The sequence below is a fragment of the Rousettus aegyptiacus genome, unplaced genomic scaffold, assembly GCF_014176215.1.
Source record: "Rousettus aegyptiacus isolate mRouAeg1 unplaced genomic scaffold, mRouAeg1.p scaffold_m13_p_8, whole genome shotgun sequence".
Taxonomy (NCBI): Eukaryota; Metazoa; Chordata; class Mammalia; order Chiroptera; family Pteropodidae; genus Rousettus; species Rousettus aegyptiacus.
The window spans coordinates 112143605-112163487 of record NW_023416311.1 but is presented as its reverse complement, the minus strand read 5'-3'; the positions used below and the strand labels follow the sequence as shown (position 1 = coordinate 112163487).

General features: G+C 63.1%; 1 protein-coding gene across 3 annotated transcripts; it reads right to left on the bottom strand.

The window, feature by feature from the left end:
- Positions 1-4222: 4222 nt before the first annotated feature.
- Positions 4223-16706, bottom strand: CLPTM1L (CLPTM1 like). 3 transcript variants are annotated; one of them, XM_016124695.2, is made up of 17 exons: positions 16338-16705; positions 15791-15891; positions 14725-14914; positions 13278-13426; positions 12779-12857; positions 10642-10759; positions 10294-10388; positions 9475-9559; positions 8508-8611; positions 7845-7910; positions 6967-7017; positions 6327-6409; positions 5770-5804; positions 5271-5326; positions 5150-5194; positions 4733-4848; positions 4223-4458 (listed from the first exon to the last, which is right to left on the bottom strand). In XM_016124695.2, exons 1-17 carry the CDS (start codon positions 16497-16499, stop codon positions 4374-4376), a joined length of 1620 nt encoding a protein of 539 aa, XP_015980181.2. In that variant the 5' UTR covers positions 16500-16705; the 3' UTR covers positions 4223-4373. The 3 variants fall into 3 exon arrangements, with proteins under 3 accessions (XP_015980181.2, XP_015980182.2, XP_015980183.2); XM_016124696.2 differs by having other exon boundaries at positions 13278-13423; positions 16338-16499; XM_016124697.2 differs by lacking the exons at positions 4223-4458; positions 4733-4848; positions 5150-5194; positions 5271-5326 and adding an exon at positions 5402-5490 and having other exon boundaries at positions 16338-16706.
- Positions 16707-19883: the final 3177 nt, after the last annotated feature.

Genomic DNA, 19883 nt, shown 5'->3' with positions numbered 1-19883 from the left:
TCCAAACCACGGGCAGGGAGGTGAACCGACAGGTCCCAGACCTCCCCGCAGCCTCGTCACCCCAGAAGGAGCCGGGAGGCCCCGCTTCCCGCCCAGTGGCAGAGGCCCTCCCCAGACCCAAGGGACAGTTTGGCCAACGCTGGTCATGTGAACAAGACAGTTCAGAGGGGTTGCCCTAATGAGACCTCCTCAAACCCAGACGCTGAGGGATGTTTGACTTGAAGCCGCTAAGCCGGGAAACCACCAGGTCTGGAGGTGACAGCTCGTGGGTTGGAGTCTGGTAAACAGTGCATGGCTGGCCGCGTGTCGGCGAAAACCTGGTCAGGAGTCACTTCCATTCACGGGCACAGCGTCCGAACAGGCCTCGCCCGGCCCGGACAGCTGGGGTCAGCCCGCGGGTGACCCGGGACGGTGGGGTGCTGCCGCGAAGCCCAGAGTGAGGGGCCCCAGGAACTCTGTCTGTTCCACAACGAGGTCACTCGGGTTTACCCGGGAAAGCCCGGAAATGGTTTAAACAAAAGAGCAGAACCAGCAGAGCTGGACACGGTGCCACGTGCCTGGTGAGGACCGCCCCAGCCTGGCGGGACCTGCTCAGGGCAGAGGCCCTGCCGACTGCTGTCCTGTCTGAGAGCTGAGGGCCGGGCCTAAGTCCTCGCCTGTGAGACGTGAGAAACGTCCCCAGGGAGAAGGCCACATTGATGTTTATGGGAAAACACAACCACGAGTCCCATTCGAGGTCTCCCGGGAGGCAGCGGGGGGCCTCGCACCCACAGCCGGGTTCTGCCCTGGGAGCCAAGGAGTGCTGCTGCACCCTCCTGCCCCAGAGCAAGGTCCCTGGCCCCATGGGAGGGGGCGCGATGACCAGTAAGAGGCCGACATCCCGAGACTGCGGCCTCTCGCAGTAGCCGGGCACGTCGCCCCAGGAGACGGCTGGAGCCCGCAGGGCTGCCCGCCGAGGCACCGGCTTCTGGGAAATTACAGAAACTACCGAGGCGTAGTCCGAGCAAAGGGCGGAAAATGGGGTTCCATAGCCTTTCAGACCAGGGATGGTGATCTGAGCCCAGCGGGACGTCTGGGCAGACGGCACGCTGCTCCCCGCGCACGGCTTGGCCATGGGGGCAGCACGGGGCAGGGGCTGGTGCGTGGGGACAGGCCACAGTGAAGAGCTCCGGCACGGCCCGTGCCCATCGGTCGGCAGGCCGAGCCCCCCGGGCCCCCTGTCGTCGGCGTCCGAGTGACCACAGGCAGCTCAGGTCAGATCTGTAGTGGGCGAGGAGCCAGGGCGGCAGGTCGCAGAATCAGGGCGCAAACGGCTCAGTGGGCCTGGACGGCAACCAGCGAACGCAGCGTGGCGTTAACAGGATGCACGCGAAGGCACACGCGCTGTCCTTCGAATGCTGGCCACAGGGCAGTGCGGACCCGGCCACCGGCGCTCTGGTGTGCGCACGAGCCAGCGCGACCCCAGACCCGTGTCGGTGTGGGGCGAGACCCCGGGGCAGCCTCAGAACTCACGCTCCACGCCACACTGGCCTCTGCTTCCGGCCCACAGCTCCTCCCGACCTGACCCGACCCCGACCCCGGCCCTGGCCCCGGCCCCAGCCCCCCTCACACAGGCCACCTCTGCAGCCCAGAATCCTTCATAGGACCCCACCTTCAAAGTCTCTCATGCCGGGCGAGGTTCCAGGACCAGGATGTGGCATTTGGGGACATCATTCTGCCCAGGACACTCGGCGAGGCAGAGAACCGGTCTGCCTCTGGCCCCCAGTGGTCATTTTCATTTAGTTCAAGATACTAATTTCTCTTTATTTCTTCTTTGATCTAGGGGTTATTTGGGAATGTGATATCTAACTTCTAAATGTTTGGGGATTTCCCCAGAGGTCTTTCTGTTACTGGTTTCTCCCTTAGTTCTAGGGGGGCCAGAGAACGTGATTTGCGCGACCCAAATGTTAAATTCGTGTAGGCTTGTCTTAGGGCCCAGAAGGGCGTCTCCCCGGGCAAGTGTCCCGGGAGCTCTCGAGATGGATGTGTGCCTTTCGGAAGTGGGTGGGGTGTCGAGATGCACGCCACGTGGCCGGCCACGTTCCGCACACTTACTCTGTCGGTTCCGAGAAACCCCCTGGCATTGTGGACTCCGCTATTTTTCATTGCATTTCTAACAATTTTCGCTCAAGATTTTTGAAGCTGTGATCGGGCACGTAAATATTTACGACTGCTACGTCCTTTTGATGAACCGGCCTTTACTTTCACGAAGACTTGATTTCCTGGCGATATTTTTACTCTGAAATCTACTTTTCCCGATACTAATACAGTCAGTCAGCTTTCTTTGTATGAACGCTAACACAGTGAATCTTTGGTCCGTGTTTTATTTTTAACCTATTTGTGCCCTCGTATTTCAGGTGGGCTTCTTACAAGCAGCGTTCCGTTGGGTCTTGCTTTTCCACGCCGTCTGGCAATCTCTGCCTTTTAATTGGCGGGTTTAAGCCATTTACATTCACTGTGATCGTCGCCGAGCCTCGGCTGTAATCTGCGTTGCTGTTGCTTTTCTGTGTTTCCCGTCTGTTCTTTGCTCTGTTTTCCCTGCCTTCTCTTGCACCGAGTGTCTTTTCGTGATTCGCTTTTCCTCGTGGCTCCGCAGCCGCAGGTGTCTCACCCCGGAGGTCGCCACGGGGTTCGCAGAGCGCGTCGCTGGCCGGCCCCGTGTGCCTGAGTCTCCTCGCCTTTTCCCGTGTGGCAGGAGACCCCCCCCCCACGGTGACCGCCTGCATCTGTGGTCCTGTCAGAGCGCATTTCGTTTCTGACGTCACAGACCCCTCGAAACATCGTTACTGTCTTAGTTTTAAGGGGTCCATCACCTTTAAAATGACTGATGGGAAGACGACCTCTACGCTGCCCCACGTGGCGCCTAGCTCTGGTGTGCCCCGCCCCTTCGTGCAGGCCAGGCTTCCAGCCGGTGCCAGCGGCGGGCTCCTGGGCACCTGGCACAGCTCTTCCAGCGCGTGCGTGTCCGGAAAAGCGAACTGGGAACTATATTTCGAGACGTATTTTGCTGGGCCAGGAATCCCGCGTTAGCGGGCTCGTCTCTGCGCGGGGTTTGAAGGTGGCCCCGCGGCGTGCATTGCTTCCCGCGAGCGATCTGCGGCATTCCCTCAGAAGCGGCCTCGGGCCCTGATCTCCGCCTCCAGCCTCCAGGCCGGGGATGCAGTGAATGGTCTGAGTGAGTTTTCTGGAAGGATCCACCCAGCTCACACGTGCATCCACCAGCGAGGGGTCAGTTCCAGGCGCGCCCCCCCCCCCCCACGTGTGGCACGGCGTCTTTTTAGTTAAGGAACTTCGTGCCTCCTGCTCTGCGGCACCTTGTCACAGCCACCCGAGGGGACCGACTGGCGTAGCAGGCATTGCCACACACACACGAAGCAAGAGCACAGCAGGAACCGCCCCACACCAACAAATCCGGAAATTCAGATCCGAGACGAACTAAGCAAAACGGTTAAGAGCCGACCGCGGGCCCCTGCGGCTCGCACGCCCGGCCTGTCGGTCAGCGCCCCGCGCAGGCCCCGCGCGGCCCGTCGGAGGGCGAGGGACGGGCCGCATGGTGAGCATGGGCACGGCCAGGGAGCAGCGGGAGGGTGCCTCAGGCTTCACACGCGCAGGCGTGGAGTGCGTGCCGTCGGCCGGTGCTCGCAGAGCAGGCCCCCGCCCCCCGGAGAGCACAGCGCGCGGAGCCGGAGGCGCAGAGGCCCGCTGGCCGCCTGACCCTCGCGGCGCGCCTCCCGTGTGGGTGACGTCACAAAGGCTGGCCTGGCCGCGGGGCCGCCCGCCTCGCCCCCCTGCACTGCCCCAGGGACACCCACAAGGCGGAGGCTAGGGACAGGCGCTACGTTTGTCCCCTTAGCAAACGTATGTGAACCCGCTCACACGCCCACCACAGGACGGGGCAAATGGTGTGTCTGGAACGCACTCTGTGTCACACCAGGACAAGAAAACGTTACAGCCAGAGAAGTTTATTTTAAAATACAAACGTACATCAGTTAAGCTTTAAAATAGTGAAGTTTTTAAACAAACAAAAAAGCCATCTGATCCCAGAGTCCGCAGAGCACAGAGGCGTCCGATGTGCCCACTGCGGTGGAAGCCGCCCGCACCCGCCCTCCGCGGGGCAGGCACTGCGGTGACACACGGCCCCGGGGACCTCGGCGCCGCGGCGCCATCCACAGGCCGGGGCGGCGTGGGGCTGCCCGCCCTCCCCGCACCACGGAGGGGGTCCAGGGACGCACACGGCACGCTTGGAGGTTTTGGCAATGCGGAGGCGGGGTGCCCGGGGAGCTCCCGGAAGTGTCCCAAGTACGTGGCCATCTGACCCCGGGCACCCGGCGGGCTCAGTCTGCATGGAGCTTCCGCTGGGGCCGCTCCTCGTAGGACTCCCCAAATTCGTTCACCCGGCTCCTGTCCACGGGGTAGAGCCTGCAACGGCACACGCCCGTCCCGTGACAGAGCACGCCGCGTGACTCCACACGCTGGGGTCCACCCCGCCCTCCCGCCACTGGGCCGGGTCACGCCACAGCCCTGAGTCGAGGCCCGGGAGGCGACCGCTGTGCAGAAGCGGGGGCGCGAGCTCGCCTGCCTGCAGAGGCTGGCCTGGACAGGCGGACAGAGCAGCGCCACTGCACCTGGGCGCTAAGCGCCGCGAACCGCCCCCGCCCCCGGGACGGCCCAGCGCGGCCAGGGCGGGACTCACCACCGCTGGTACAGGTAGACCAGGAACACCACGTCGTCCCTGAAGCAGGCCAGGCGGTGGGAGGTGGGCATGGTGATGATGAAGGCGAACACGTCGTCGATGAAGGTGTTGAAGGCCTGGGGCACGGGGGCAGGAACCGGCCATTGGGGGTCACCTGGGGACGCCTGGCCACCTGCCCGGGCCCCGTGCACTCAGGCCCGAGTCGGCAAAGCCCTCCGCAGCCGACGTGCCACGTGCGACGGAGCCTCTCAGAGCGACCAGAGCAGACCGGGGAGCAGGTGGCGGCTCCGGACGGGCTGGGGCGCGGTGGCACGACCCTCAGGGCAGCCTGCCCTGGGGAGGGGGCCCGGGGAGCCGCCCGCCACGTGCCCGAAACGTGGCGCCTGCCTGCGCAGCGGCCCCAGGCAGGGCACTGACCTTGTAGGTGAAGGCCTTCCAGGGCAGGTGCGCCACCGACTTCATCTGGGGACGAGACACGTGGGGGTTCAGAGCGGGCCGCACGGAGCGCCCAGGCCGCTGCCCCCGGGGCGCGTCTTACCTTGTAGTTGACGAACAGCTGGGGCAGCATGAAGAGGAAGCCGAAGGCGTACACCCCTGCGGGGACAGACGGGCTGGAGCGCAGGCCCGCCCCGCCCGCACCACCCCGCACGGCCCGGGGGCAGGTCCCGTGGCTGGGCGGCTGCGAACAGTGACTCTGGAGCAGCCTTTCGTTCAGTGGCCCCAGGTCTGGCCCTGGGGGCTGCAGCGAGGGCCCCTGACTGCCCGCGGAGACACGGTGGCGCCGTGAGGGGGGACGGCCGGCACGAGCCCGTGCTTGGGGGTCACCGCCTTGCCGCGCCCCAAGGACTCGCCGTGAAGCCGGAGCCCTCTGCCGCCGGCAGAGCAGGCTGCTCACGGGCGCTGACGGGTCGCCCGGGCGTCGTGGGCCCAGCAGGCGCGTGGGGCAGGGGGCCTGGCAGGTGACCTCGCATCACAGGGGCAGTGAAGTGGGACCCACTGGGGATGCTGCCACCCAAAGAGGAAAATGCAGGACTCACCGTTGACGAAGCTGTTGATCAGCCAGGAGTACCAACTAGAAAGGAAGACGGAGCCGTCACCGAGGGCCTGACACCCCCGTCAGCTCGCGTCTGTTACACTGATGAGAGTAACTCCTCCGGGAGCCCCCGAGCACCCCAGCTCTCCCGGGCGCCCGTCCAAGGCACGGTGTCTGAGAACTGGAGGCCCAGGTGGCCCCTCACGCCACCTGCCACCTGCTTCCGTGGACAAGGCTCGCCGTGGGGGTGGAGACTGTCCCGAGAGCCGCCAGTCACCGGCAGCCGCTCCCCGCCCCAAGGCCCCAGCAGCGGCCACCCCCCGCGGGTCCCAGGCCACGCGCTTGCCCTTGCCCTGGGCACAGCGAGGCGGGAGCCAGACCTCTACGTGCCCACGGCTCCAGAGAAGGGTGCGGGCGCACGGCCGGGCGCCTGGCCCACTGCGGCAGTGTGTCCCCTGCCGGGGCGCTCCCGCCAGCGTTCCCGACCCAGGAGTGGCTGGGCCCTGGCTGCCACTGCAGAGGGGACGGAGGCCCGGGCTCAGCAGGTGACGGGGGCCGTACCTCTTGTACTTGACGTTGAGCAGCGAGTAGACAGCGCCCCCGACGCACAGTGGGTAGAGCAGGTAGGACAGGTACTTCATGGCCTGCGGGCGCAGAGTGCGGCCTCAGAGCCCCGCGGGGCGGCTGCCACGGAGGACGCGGTGTGGCCCGTCAGACCCACGGGACGCAGCGCACCCAGGGCCAGGCTGACGTGGGCCGTGACGCCCACCGCGGCTGGTCCGACCCGGCTCGCCCGCACGAGCCAGCTCGACGGGGCAGAGCACACACGGGAAGAAACCGGAAGCGGCGCTCCGGCCACGGGCGGGGACTGCTGCCCGAGCCGCACGGCCGTGCCTGTGTGTGTTCTCGGGACGCAAGCCGACGTCCGTTAAGGCAAAAAGCTACGCTCCCCCGCCCCAGAAGCACACGTGAGGGCACCGAGGGCTGTGGCCAGACACGCGGGCCTCCCCATGGCGCCACGTGGGCCTGCGGCCACAGCAAGCCCCACGGGGACAGGTCTGCTCATGAACTCAGAGGCCTGACCACCGTGCGGGAGGCAGGACCTCGGGGGCAGGGGCAGGGGCAGGGGCAGGGGCCCCGCCTCCGAGGAGACGCCCCCGCGGTGACCGACTTCGGGGCGCTCGGCGGCCTGTCTGCCCACCTGGGTGTCGTATTCCTCCGTCTTCCTCTCCGACTCGCTGCAGGCGCCAAACTGTAGTGAAAGGCGGCCGGGTCAGGCGCAGGCGTGGCTGGGTGTCCGACCCCGCCCTCCACCCAGGGGCCGGGGGCCGTGCTCCTCTGCACCCTGGCCTGCGACCCCGCCCTCCACCCAGGGGCCGGGGGCGTGCTCCTCTGCACCCTGGCTTGGCGGAGCACGCGCTGTGGCCTGCGCACCCCCTGCCCCGTGGCCTTTCACAGTGAAACTCGCGCTTGGCACCGGGCCGCTCGGCCGCTGCCCCCACCAGCAAGGCAGGGTCCGCGGGCGGCTCTGGGAGCAGCGCTCCGCCCTGCCCGCCGAGCTCCTGACCTTGACCCACTAGGACAACAGGAGCGCCCTGGGCCCTGGGGGGCCCCCAGCCGATGCCCACCGCAAAGCGGGGGGAGCCCCACGCCTGGCACCCCACACGCCACTCCCTGCCAGCCCCACTGTGCGCGGGAAGCTCCGGGAGCTGGACGCGTCCGGGCCGCGGCTGGCTTGTGGGCGGCTGCCGCAGGAGCCCATCGGACCGCGGCCCCTCGGTGAGGACAGGATCGCCTGCCTTCGGTGCAGACGCCGCTGAGTCTCTGACCGGGGTCCCTACGCACGCCCTGAACTAGCTGTGACTACGGGGCCAACGCTGGCTCAGTCGAGGGCGCTGCCCCCTGCTGGACAGTAGTGACGTCATCAGATGACCGCCACCTGCTGCGTGGGCTTCCACACCGCGTCGGGTGCAGCCACGGAGCGGCACACGTTGGGGCCTGCGACGGGACGTGGAGCACGTGGGGCCCAATGGGGGGGGGGTGAGGCGGCGCTGCCCAGAGGGCCCGGCAGAGGCTCACCTGACACTCCGGCCTCAGGCCTCTCCAGACGACACTCATCTTGAGAGCCTTCTTCACTTTCCACAGCTGAGGGAACAGAAGCGGCCCCTGAGGTTTCAAGGGCGAGGAGCCCCGCTTCCGGCCCCGCGTGGACGCAGACGCCACCACCTCCTCTCACAGCAACGAGTGGCCCTAAGGCCAGCGTCCTGCTCTGGGCCGAGTCCCCTTCCCGCCCTGCTGGCCTCCAATTCCCTGGGCACCTCCACCCCCCCATGCCTCCTCTGGTCACCTCATGGGGGCAGGGCGAGCACAGCCTTGGGGGCGGTCTCTGGTCTCCCGGCTGCGGCTGGCGGCCCTCCCTCATAGCACGAACCGCGCATGGCTGGCCGGATGGTGCGTGCGGTGGGGCGCCGTTGTGCGGGCCACCTCCCCGACTCTTGCACCCCAACCCGCCCGGGGCGTCGGGGCGTCAGCACATCGTGATGGCTGCGACGACCCAGTGCCCTTTCATGAGAACCACAGGGCCACCAGAAGTCACCTTCTGGGCTCCCGCTTTGGCTGAGGCCTTGCCGCAGCCACTCCCCTGCCAGCCCATGGTGGGGCCGGGGTCATTCCTTGGCACCGACTGTCCTGAGCACTCAGGCCAAAGGACCACCGCACATGGCAGCTCAGACCACAGCTCACCTCGATGGCGGCCCCCACGCCCGCCGGGACCAGCACCAGGAGGCTCGTCTGCTCGTCCAGCAGGAACAGGAAAATGACCACCGTGCTGAAGCAGCGCCAGAGCACTGGGGACAGAGGGGGCCTGCTGACGGGGCCGCCCCGCCCCCCCGCCCCGCTCACCCCCCCCCACGCGCGCACAGATCTGCAGGCCCTCCCACTCTGTGGACTAACAGTGGCCTTTGGGCTACACGTGACTGAGGGCGGTGGGCTAAAAGGACTGTGGAAGGCTCCAGAGCAGGCCCGAAGGCCACCTCTGCCGGCTGAGGTGTGCACGCCATGCTGGGAGGCGTGCTGACGGGGTGGGACTTGCCGTCCCCACCGGCCACACTCTGCCACCCCACGCCAGCGCGTCTCCCCCTTGGCGCCGTGATGGGAGACACGGAGCCGGCTGGACTGCCCTGCGGCCTTGGGGCCTCTCCACTGGGGCGCTCGCTGGAGGCAAGGACACCGGGCTGTCGTCTGTGGGCGCAGCCGCGGGACCACAGCCAGCGCTGCCCGCTCCCCACCCCTCCCCTGAGACGGCCGGCGGGGCGTCCTCTCTGACAAAACCAGCGGACAGAAAACCGAGCCACGAATGACACAGGGACAGGGCGCCCAGGCACCCCAGAGCCCCCCACGGGCGTGTCACTGTCACAGAGGAGGACCTGCCTGTCCACACAAGGCACTCGCCTGGTAAGCGGACAGACGGGCGCTGAGGGCCAGCATCTGTGTGGTCGCCGAGCAGGCCCTGGCTGTGTGGCCTCTGCCGAGATCCAGAGACAGCTCCCCAGTGACTACCCACGAGGCCTTGGGGCCCCATCTGGACGGGGCGGGTCTGCAGCTGGCACTCATCACCGTCACAACCTCAGGTTTTAAACACACTCTGCGCCCGTCTTTGCCAAGCTGAGCGTGCGCTCGCAGAGCGGCTCCGAGAGCCGAGGGCGTCTACCTGCTTTGGTGGACATCCCGATCATGCTCTTCTTTTTCTTCCAGAAACTGATGTCGTTTTTGAAGGCCAGGAAATCAAAGAGAAGCTGCAGAGGGAAAAGGGCAGGAGCGTGCGCCTGGGCCCCAGAGCCCGCAGGGCCGCCCCGCGCCTCAGGCGCCGCGCCGCGGTGTCCGCCTGGGCCTGGGCGAGGGGAAGGGGCGCGGGCGGCGGGGGCGCCTACAGCCTCCTCTGCCCGCAGGGCCTGCCGCTCCCGCCCCTCGGGGCAAGGGCACGTGCTCGTTCTGAGACGCGCTGGAGTGACAAATGCTGCTTTCCAGCACAGTCGCGATGGGCTCGGCTGGACTGGCGGCGGAGGCCCGGGCACGCGGACCCGGCTGCGGGACAGTGCGCCGGGCCCCGCCGTCTCCCCCCTCCCCGGCCTGAGTCCAGCACGGCCATCGCGCGGGACGGCTTTCCTCTGCCAGCTGGAGACCACGTTCGGAAAGGGCTGTTCAACGGCGTGAGCACCGCACCGGGACCCACGTGGCAAAACCCCATTTTACAGTCGTTCTTTCTTCCCGGTGGTCTTGGACTTCTTTTCAAAATGGCCTCCAAAGTCAGCCACGTCCCAAGACCTGAAGGTGGCCGGTGCCCCAAGGTCCAGACGCCCCCTCCCGGGCCGGGAGAAAGGCCCTCGCGAGACAGCGGCGAGTCTCAGGTCTGCCGGCCACCGGGGGGCTGCTGGGCGGGGCAGTGCCACACCGATCCCCCAGCTGCCGGCGCCCTCGGAGCCACCCGCACCTGCCCCCGTCGTCGCCAAGGGCCCAGTGACCCACTCACGTGAAACGCTGCGACGAAGAAGGTCAACGCCAAGAAATACAAGTTGGTGTCGACGAAAATCCCTTTCACCTCGTCGGCATCTTTCTCCGAAAACCCTAAGAAGGAACAAAGAAACGTGATGCAGAGCGGCCCACGCTGGCCTTGCCCGTCCCGCGGATGGTTCTGCGGGCTGCGGCCGCCGGAACCGGGCGTCCAGACACGCCTGGGTAAAGCGAACTCCCAAGTGACTGGCAGGGACTTTCCAGAGCCAGGACGAGGGAACGAGACGCTGGGGGCCCCGTGACTGGCACGGCGGGAGGCCGGGGCGGCTGGGGCCCGGGGCCGCGGCGGGGACGTGCGCGGCCTCACCGAACTGCTGCAGCGCGTGCACGGCGTCCTGCATGTGGATCCAGAAGCGCAGCCTCCCCAGCGAGATCTTGTCGTACGACACGGTGAGGGGCAGCTCGGCGGTGGAGCGGTTGATGGCCTGATCGGAGGACGGCGTGGTTGGAACCTGCCTGCCAGCCCCCCGAGCCCGTCCCCGGGCTCTGTGCCCCCCGCGGCCCGTGCACAGTGGAGGCCGAGGCTGCTGACTGGGCACAGGCTGAGCGCCCTCCTTCCGCGCTCCCCGGGGCTCCAACGTCCGTGCTGTCGCCTGGGGCTAGGCCCCCTCTCCTGACCTCGCGTCCCCTCCGCGCGTCCTTCCTGGCACGGGCAGCACCCCACACGCCAAGGACCAGACGTGCATGTGACGCGGCACGGGCCCCCTCGCGGAAGGGCCGGGGACCGAGGGGGCGGCACACACGGCCCGCCCACCCCGCAGCCGAGGGCCCGCTCCACCGGGGCTGCTGCCTCAGGAGTGGTGTCTGCAGTGACCAGCGTCCAGGAGGGGGGCATCCCCCAGCACACACAGCGACACCCCACGCCCCTGAGGGTCCTGGGCACACCCACGAGCGTCACGATCCATGCCCACCGCGACCCCTCACGGAGGACGGCTGGTGTCACCAGCCCGGCAGCCCCGCGTGCCAGGATCAACCAGACCCCAGGCCCAGCGCGTCGGCCGTGGGGCGGGCGGGCCGCGGGCCAGGGGCTGCCCCCGTCTAGACTCCCCCCACGGCGGGCCGTGCCGTCCCCACACCAGGCTTGCTTGTCTGCATAGACAGCTTCCCGCCCCACCCCCCGCCAGGCAGCCGCGAGTGAGAGGAACCGTGACGGCAGAGGGCACCCTGGGAACCACGAGCTGCCCGCGCCTGGGCGCGAGTCACGCACGCTTGCGCAGCAGGCCTCCACCGGACCAGCGGGCGGCTGACGGAGCGCGGTGCTCGGCAGGGGCCGCAGGCTTCACTGTGTCCTCACCACTGCTTCCCGGGTGCCTTCCCGAGGGTGACCACGCAAGCCCCGGGGCCACACGGCCCGTCCTGAGCTGCTCCGCTGGCCCTGGCGCAGCCGTCTGCACACCGCGCGGCCCACACAGGCGCGGCCGGGGCCCAGGCGCAGGGAGGACCTGTGTTAGGGACCCGTGGGTCCCAGTAAACAGCGGAGCAGGGACAGTCATTTCTGAGTGCCCCAGCCCCGGGCGAGGTCGGCCCCCCAATCCCCCAGCCCCGGCTCTCGCTGTGAGGTGGGGACCGTGCCCTTCGGAGCTCTGAGTGTGAAGAGAAGGCAGGTGTGGCCTGGCTCCCTGTGAACTCACAAGCAACCACGATGGGGCTCAGAGGGGCTGCAAGGTGATTTATCGGCTTTGTTAAGATGCGACCTCAGCCCGAGACCACCCGTGACCCTAGATAAGCCTGTGAAACACAATGACACGCCACCACTGGACGGGGACCTTTACACACCTGAGGAGGGCTCAGAACAGCACTCGGCGCACGGTCAGCCAAACGTAACCGCTGCTATTCCTGTGAGTGGCCAGCGACCAACCGCCACCAACCGCCCTGTCACTCGTCCTCCGGCCCGCCCTGGGAGAGCAGGCCCCGTGGCTGCCCGTGACAACAGGGCTGCCGGGCTCCTATCTGCCTGCACGGCTGCAGCCGGGCCCTTAGGCGCACACGGCTGGGGAGGGCAGTGACTCGGGGCAAGCCCCGCGGGACGTCTGCTCAGGACGTTGTCTGAATCACCTGCACCTGCGCGGCAAAAGCCTCGGTTCAACGGACCACCGTTCACGAGCCACTGCCGCCTTCACGTGGCCCTCCAGGAGCTCCGGGTGCCGCCGTCCACATGTTGCAAAAACCTTTTGCGCCTTCGCCCGCGAGGGCACGGGCTGGTCAGGGAACCCCGCCCTCACGGCAAACTCCGAGCGCGCACAGAGAGACACGCGAGATACTCGAGAGCCACGTCTACCCACACCCAGGGAGACACCCAGCAGCCACTCGCGTGGGAGCCACGCACGCCCCCACCCAGGCGGACGCGCGGCAGCCACCCCCGCGGGAGCCACGCACACCCGCGCCCAGGCGGACGCGCGGCAGCCACCCCCGCAGGAGCCGGCGCCCAGAGGCACAGTGCCTACCATGAGGTCCTTGACGCGGTTGCTGAGCTGGTCGATGAAGAGGATCGGGAGGTAGTGCACCGTCTTCCCCAGCTGGACCCTGGAGGCGAAGCAGTTCTCCACGTTGCGGTGCGTCCTCGCCTCAGGGGAACCACGTGCAGCCCCCCGCACACTGCGTCTACCCGAGAACCCCGCCCCCCGCACCTCTGGCTGCTTCTGGTCGCGACCCCAGTCAGCGCGACCTCCCAGAGATGAGCGACGCCCAGGGCCCCAGGCGCGCCTAAGGCCCCTCTGAGCCTCTCGCCTCGGGGACAGCTCAAAGATGCAAGTGTGGCCAACCCGCCTTTGGACCCTGGTGGGCCGCGATTCCAGGGCCCTGCTCCGGCCCACTCCCCTGGGGCCGCCCCCTCTGCTGTCGGCTGAGGGAGCAAGCGGACGACGGTCGAAGCTGGGCGAGTAAGCACGCCCCGCATTCGCCCCCACTGTGCGGGCCCCGTCACGGGCCAGACGGCACACTTACATCTTCATGTACCGGTGCACGTCGGCAGGCAGCGAGGACCCGTCAAAGACGAAGTCGTCCACCATCACGTTCAGCGTCAGTCTGGGTCTCCAGTGGGAAACAGGCTCGTCCAGGGCGCTCGTCGGCTTGCTCTCAGCTTCGATCTGCTGCTAAACCGCAGGAGCGACGCGTTAGGAAGAGGCCAGGCAGGGCGGATGGCATGGCAGCAGGCCGGTCGGCGCCTTCGCCTGGGGACCACCCCCAGCTGCCAGGCCCAGGCGCGCATGCTCCTTGCGCCTTCTCCGCAGAAGCGACACGTGCTCCTGATCTCTCTGAGCCCCATCCTGGGTCCTCCTGGAAGCAGGCCCATTCCTCAGGGATCCTGAGGGGGGCGGGCGAGTCCGTAGGGGTGCAGGCGAGCTGCAGCTGAGCGCTGCGTGTGTGCGGTGACACCAGACACCAGATGACCTCCCAACCGGGGGCAGGGGCTAGGCTCCTGTCCCAACTGACAAAGGTCGGGAAGAAACCGACTGGCCGGCAAACCTCTCTCTCTGATCTAATTGGTAAGTCCCAGCAACGGCGCATTCATTTATCTCCTGCCTAAAGACACGTTTATGCGTCACGATTTCTACCAAAAATGGCCTCCCAGAGAATAATAACGGCTAGCATTTCCTTGGCATTTGTACAGCCCAAAGACTCCTCCACACTCTTCACACCCGCCACCTCCAGCTCCTAGGAAGGCCTCACAAGGCAGGGCCACACTGTCCCCGTGCGACAGGAGACGGAGGGTCTCTCCGAGGACACACAGCAAGCAGGGAGTGCGAACTGGGCGAGGTCGGAGCCGGCCAGCAAGGCTTCCGAACCCTGCCCTGGCCACAGACAGCCGTCCCTGCACGGAGTGGCGCTGCTGACACGGCCTTGCTCGTAACTGACCTCGCCTCCCACCCCACACGCACGCGCCAGAATCCCACCCACGGCTCTGAACGGTCACTGGCAAGATTCCCGGCGTCTCCTGGTACATGCAGTTTTCCCTGGACGTGCATGACGTAATCTGCACACACGCCTTTTAAACACTCTGAAGCCGTATCTCAGCACGAACAGCCAGGACCTGCCCTGTACGCGGTGCAGTGTGAGTTCCTCGACTCAAGTGATGGCTGCAGCTGAGCTCCAGAGGAGGGCCACCCTGCACCCATGCTCCCCGGGGACCGAAAGGGCCCAGGGCCCGAGGAGAAACCTGGGTAAGGAATGTCAGCGGATGACTTAACTTTCATGCCACTGATTTGACATAAAACATCTGCAAACCTAAGGGAAAAGATTCGGCTGAAAGACGTTTGCCAACATCGTCACACAGCTCTGGATCCCGGCAGTCACTCTGGCCCTGGACACAGGCGGCAGGTGTGGGGACGCGAGTGTGGATTCCAGCGGCAGCGCGGCTTCGCTGGGCTGGTAACCTGCTGCCGATGCTCACCTGTGCAGCAGACTCCCCAGTGAGCAGGTTGACCTCCTCTGGCTTGGGGACCATGTAAGTGGTCAGAGGGCTCACCAGGTGCACCTGCTTCCCGTCGTGCCACGGCAGAACACCAGCATGATGGAGGAAGATGTAGGCATATAACGTCCCGTTGTTTCTTGTTTTCTTTGGTACAGAAACATTAACTGTCCTGAAATAAGACAAATTGCAATTTAAAACATGCATGCTTTTATTCCATGTATAAACACACAGTGAAAGCTACTCAGATATCTTTATGAGTTGCACTGTTTCATACCAACTAATTTTAGCTTAGAAGTACTGAAAATGAAACCCACCTGTCTGTAACTTTACTTAAGAGTCCTGGATGTGGAGGTTTACAGAACATTTTTTAAAACATTCTGAAAAGCCTGCATTTTCTGCCTCCATTTCTCAGCACTCAGAAAGGTCAGTCACTCGCCTAGGTCCCAGGCAGGCAGAGGCTGACCCAAAGCATGTGTGTCCCTTGCCTGCTGCGCCACCTCTGCAGCTGACAGGGCAGGCTGGCTAGAGGGCGTTCATTCCAGCACATTACATGTTCCCGTCGTAGCCAACACCTCCCAGGCGACGCAGAAGGAAAAGGCAGACTTGACAAGCACGTCATTTTTAAAGTTACGCTTGTTGAAATCTTAGGCACTAGAGCCATGGTTAGATGTGCAACTCCTTCCTCTAGAAAGAGATGGGTCGTTTGCTATGGGACACGGCAGCAACGACCAGATCTCCATGTCGTTCCCACCACGACACCCACTCCTTCAGAACCTCCCCATGGCGCTGTGCATTCCACAGCACCCGATGCTGGTGCCAGCTGCTTCCTACACGGCAAACTCACATGCTACTTTCAAGTAAAACAAAAGCCTGACTGTTCACGTAGCACACACCGGTCTCCAGTTAAAATGGTCCGCCGTTCACAAGACAGTAATTGATACGGCTTCTCTAAGAGAACCTTGTTCCGTACAAACACTAACTCTGAAACAATCTAGATGTCTGGTGACATGCACTGCCTCACGGGCACCCTGTCCCATAAACACACCTTTCAAACTTGGACTCCACATCAAAGTCTTCCACGTTCAAGACGAGATCCACGTTGTTCTCAGCACCAAGGCTGGACCGTGTGGTGGTGTACACGCTCAGCTAAAAGGGATGTCAAGAAAATTAGGTTGGCATGGCCCCTGCCAGGACACACACATGGCTACCGTGAGGGGGCTGCTGCCGATGAGGACAGCCTCCTCTCAACTCCCACAGGGTCGGGGCTCTGACCTGAAAGGACAGTTGTATGTGACATGTCTTCCTCAAAAAAACAACTTGCTAAAGTGCGCAGCTGACTGAATCAGCAGAGCGGGGGCACACCAACTCTGGGGACCTTGTAATGGGGCGACAAGGGGTGTGCCTGAAGCCTGCCCGGGGCCACCACGATTTGGGGGAGGGGAAGCCACGGATCAGGATAGGAGAGCCCCCTGCGCGGAGGCTCCGGCGCGGGGGGCGGGGGGGGGGGGAGCGGGGGGGGGGGTTGGAGATCCCACACCCCTGCCCAGCCCCGGGCCCCACTCAGGAGAGAAGGGCCCCACCCGGGCGCTCACCTGCAGCTTGGGCCTCCGTGCCAGGTAGGGCTGGATGCAGTTACCGCCGCCGGCGCACGGGCGAGTGTAGACGATGCCGTACATAACCCAGCAGGTGTGCACCACGTACACCACAAACACGCCCACCACCAGGCTGGTGAAGGAGCTGCGGCCGCTCCACATGGCGCTGCCGCCCCCCGGCCGAGCGCGGAGCCCCTCGCCGCTCCCCGGCGCCCTTCGGGACGCTCCGGCCCCGCCGCTCACGCGCGCTGCCGCTGCCGCTGCCGCGGGGTAAGCAACGCGGCGCGCCGCCGGCCGCCTCGCATACTCTTGCCGCCGCTGCCGACCTGTCGCCGCGGGATTCGCCGGCCCGCCGCCGCTTCCGGGTCCTCCGCCGCCGCCGGAAGTGGACGTGCCGCGCGGCTACCTGGGAAGCGTAGTCTCGCCGCCGCCGCGCGCTCGCACGCACACACGCACACGTCACGGCGCAGCGGCAGTGACGTCATCGGCCCGCACCGTCCTCCCGGCGTGCCGGGGGCTCGGCGCGCGTGGTTTCCCGCGGTGGAATCGGGCGGGGCGCCGAGTGGGCGGCGGGCCGGGTCCCGAGCCGACCCCGCCGGACAGCGCGGCACCGGCCATGCGGCTGCCCCAGACCCTCAAGGGGGGAGAACGGTTAATCTGGGACCGGGATGGCGGGGACAGAGTCTGTAGTGTCCTTCCTGCCCTAAGTCTGGGATGAGTCAGGATAAAAGTTACCGAGAAAAATAGCCACTAGAGTCACCACAACGAAACGCCTGTGTTTCACGGTGGCTCGGTTAGGTGGCACGAGGGTCTCCGGCTGGGCGCGCGGAACGTCAGCGTGGCGACGCCCACACCTGCAGAGAATGTTACAACTGTTTGAGCCAGACTGACAGTGCCAGGAGGCAGAAGTGCAACAGACTGAGAAAAACGCTTTGGAGAATGGCAGTTTTTCAGCTTATTTTATACACTTAGCGTCAAAAACATGAGGGGAATTACATGAACGTCATTGGTGTAGGTGACGGAGGCAGAAGGCAAAGCGGGAAACTCCGAAACTATCAGAAGGCACGATGGATTTAATTTGCGTTTCTCTGATGATTAGCGACCTCGAGCATCTTTTCGTATGTCCGTTAGCCATACGGATTTCCTCTTTGGAGGAGTATCTGTTCAGGTCTTCTGCCCATTTTTTTTTAATTGGATTGTTTGTTTTTTGTAGTTGAGATGTATAAGTTCCTGATACATTGTGGATATTAACCCCTTATCAGATGTATCATTAGCGAATATCTTCTCCCAAACAGGTTGTCTTTCTGTTTTGTTGATGGTTTCCTTTGCTGTACAAAAACTTTTTAGTTTGATGTAGTCCCATTTGTTTATTTTTTAATTTTGTTTCCCTTGCCAGAGGAGATACAGCTGAAAAGAAATTCCTGTTAGTAATATCAGAGCGTTTACTGCCTATGCTCTCTTCTAAAAGTTTTATGGTTCTGAGTCTTATGTTTAAGTCGGCAATCCATTTTGAGTCTATTCTTGTATATGGGGTAAGAAGGTGGTCTAGCTTCCTTTTTTTGCATGTATCTGTCCAATTTTCCAACACCATTTATTGAAGAGACTGTATTTACCCCATTGTATATTTTTACCTCCTTTGTCTTCACAATGAGACATCACCTCACACCTGTCAGAATGGCTATCATCAATAAATCAAAAAACAGCAAGTGTTGGCGAGGATGCAGAGAGAAGGGAACCCTCGCCCATTGTTGATGGGATTGCAAATTGGTACAGCTGCTATGGAAACAGTAGGGAGCGTCCTCTAAAAATTGAAAATGGATGTATCTTTCAATCCAGCAATTGCACTGGGTATTTAGCCAAAGAAAACCAAAATAATAATTTGTATAGATCTATGCATTCCAATATTCATGGCAGCACAGTTTGCAGTAGCCAAGATATAGAAGCAACCTAAATGCCCATCAACAGACGATTGGATAAAGAAATTGTGGTTCATATATAATATAGAATATTAGTCATTAAAAAAAAATGAAACTACCATTTGCAATGACATGGATGGACCTAGAGGTTGTTATGCAGAGTGAAATAAGTCAGGCCGAGAAAGACATATACCATATGGTTTTGCTTATATGTGGTATCAAAGGAACAAAAAGAACAAACTAACCAAAAACACACTCACAAATATAGTGGATAATTCGGTGATGGACAGAGGGGAGGGGGGTTTGGTGGCTGGGAGAATGGGGTGAAGGGTTAAAGAAGTACAGATTAGCAGTTGATAGCTGGGCGCGGGTGGGGAGCGCGGCAGAGGGAACGCAGTCAGCATTAATAGGGCGAGGCGGAGGGCCAGGGGAGGGAGGGGGCAATTGGGGGGATCGTTTTATGAACATTGTAGATGTCTAACCAATGTACTGATACGTGAAACTAAATAAATTTTATTTTTTTTTAAAGCACAATGAAGAGACATGTACTTCTTTTACACTGGTGGGTGCCGGATAGTTAATATTTACAGCACAGAAATGGTATTTGGGGAACAAGATAACCGGGAGGGATTCTGTGGTCTCTGGTGGGAAGTGTGCCCTGAGGGGTCTGGAGAAGGAGCTTACTCTGACGTTTCGGAGGTGCTATCCTAGATGCACAAAGACAGTGGACAGGCTCACCTAAAGGTTGACCTTTGTCAAGGAAGCCACAGGCGTGGGACGCGACTGCCTGCCTCGACCTTCGGTATGTGCAGACCGCCTATGTATTTACACTTGGTCTCCGAGTTTGTAGGGCCCGCCAGGTTTCTTACGTGGTCCTTTTTTGGCCACATTGCTCAATGCCATTCTTGCTGAATGCTGAAGTGTGGCACACTTTGCAGGGGCAGCATGAGCTTGACCCAGAGATGTGGCCAGCTGCAAAAGAAGAAATTGACACGTAATTAACCAAGTAGCCCATAAGCAACGGGGAGACAGAGCTTGGGACCTGAGTCCCTGTGCCCTTTACTTGCTTCAAGTAAATAAAACTACCTAAGGACGACCGCTCTAGTTCTCGAACAGTTTGTTGTTTTTTTTCAACATAAAATCCATGGGGGAGGGGAGGGGAGTGTTGAAAGTACAAATTACTGGAATAAAATGACCAGCGCCCCTCAGCACCACGAAAGGGGCCAGCGCCAGTGAGGGGCCTCCCCCGCCCGCTGCAGGGAGAGGCCGGCACGGGCCCAGCGAGGACGGGAACTTGTCCCTGTTTTCCAGAGCTTGGGGGCACTGGATGTTCTTCCCGGTTAGCCCAGGGGCGGCGCGAGCTCTCCGGTCGCATCGAAGAGCTCAGGGCTGCCTGCCCGTGGTCCACTCTCTGTGATGGCCTCTTGTCCTCTGTCTGTCTCTGACACACTAAAAACACAGTTGGGCATTTATAGAAATGGTAGGTGCTGGTAAAGCACCGATAAACTGCCGAGGGTTTTCAGAGGGGCAGTTCCTTCAGGGTGGGGGCCCAGGCTGGGGCCCTCGGAGACTGTCCCTCACTCCATCGTCTGCTCGGTTACTCTCCCGCGTAGAGTCTGCTCATGGCTCT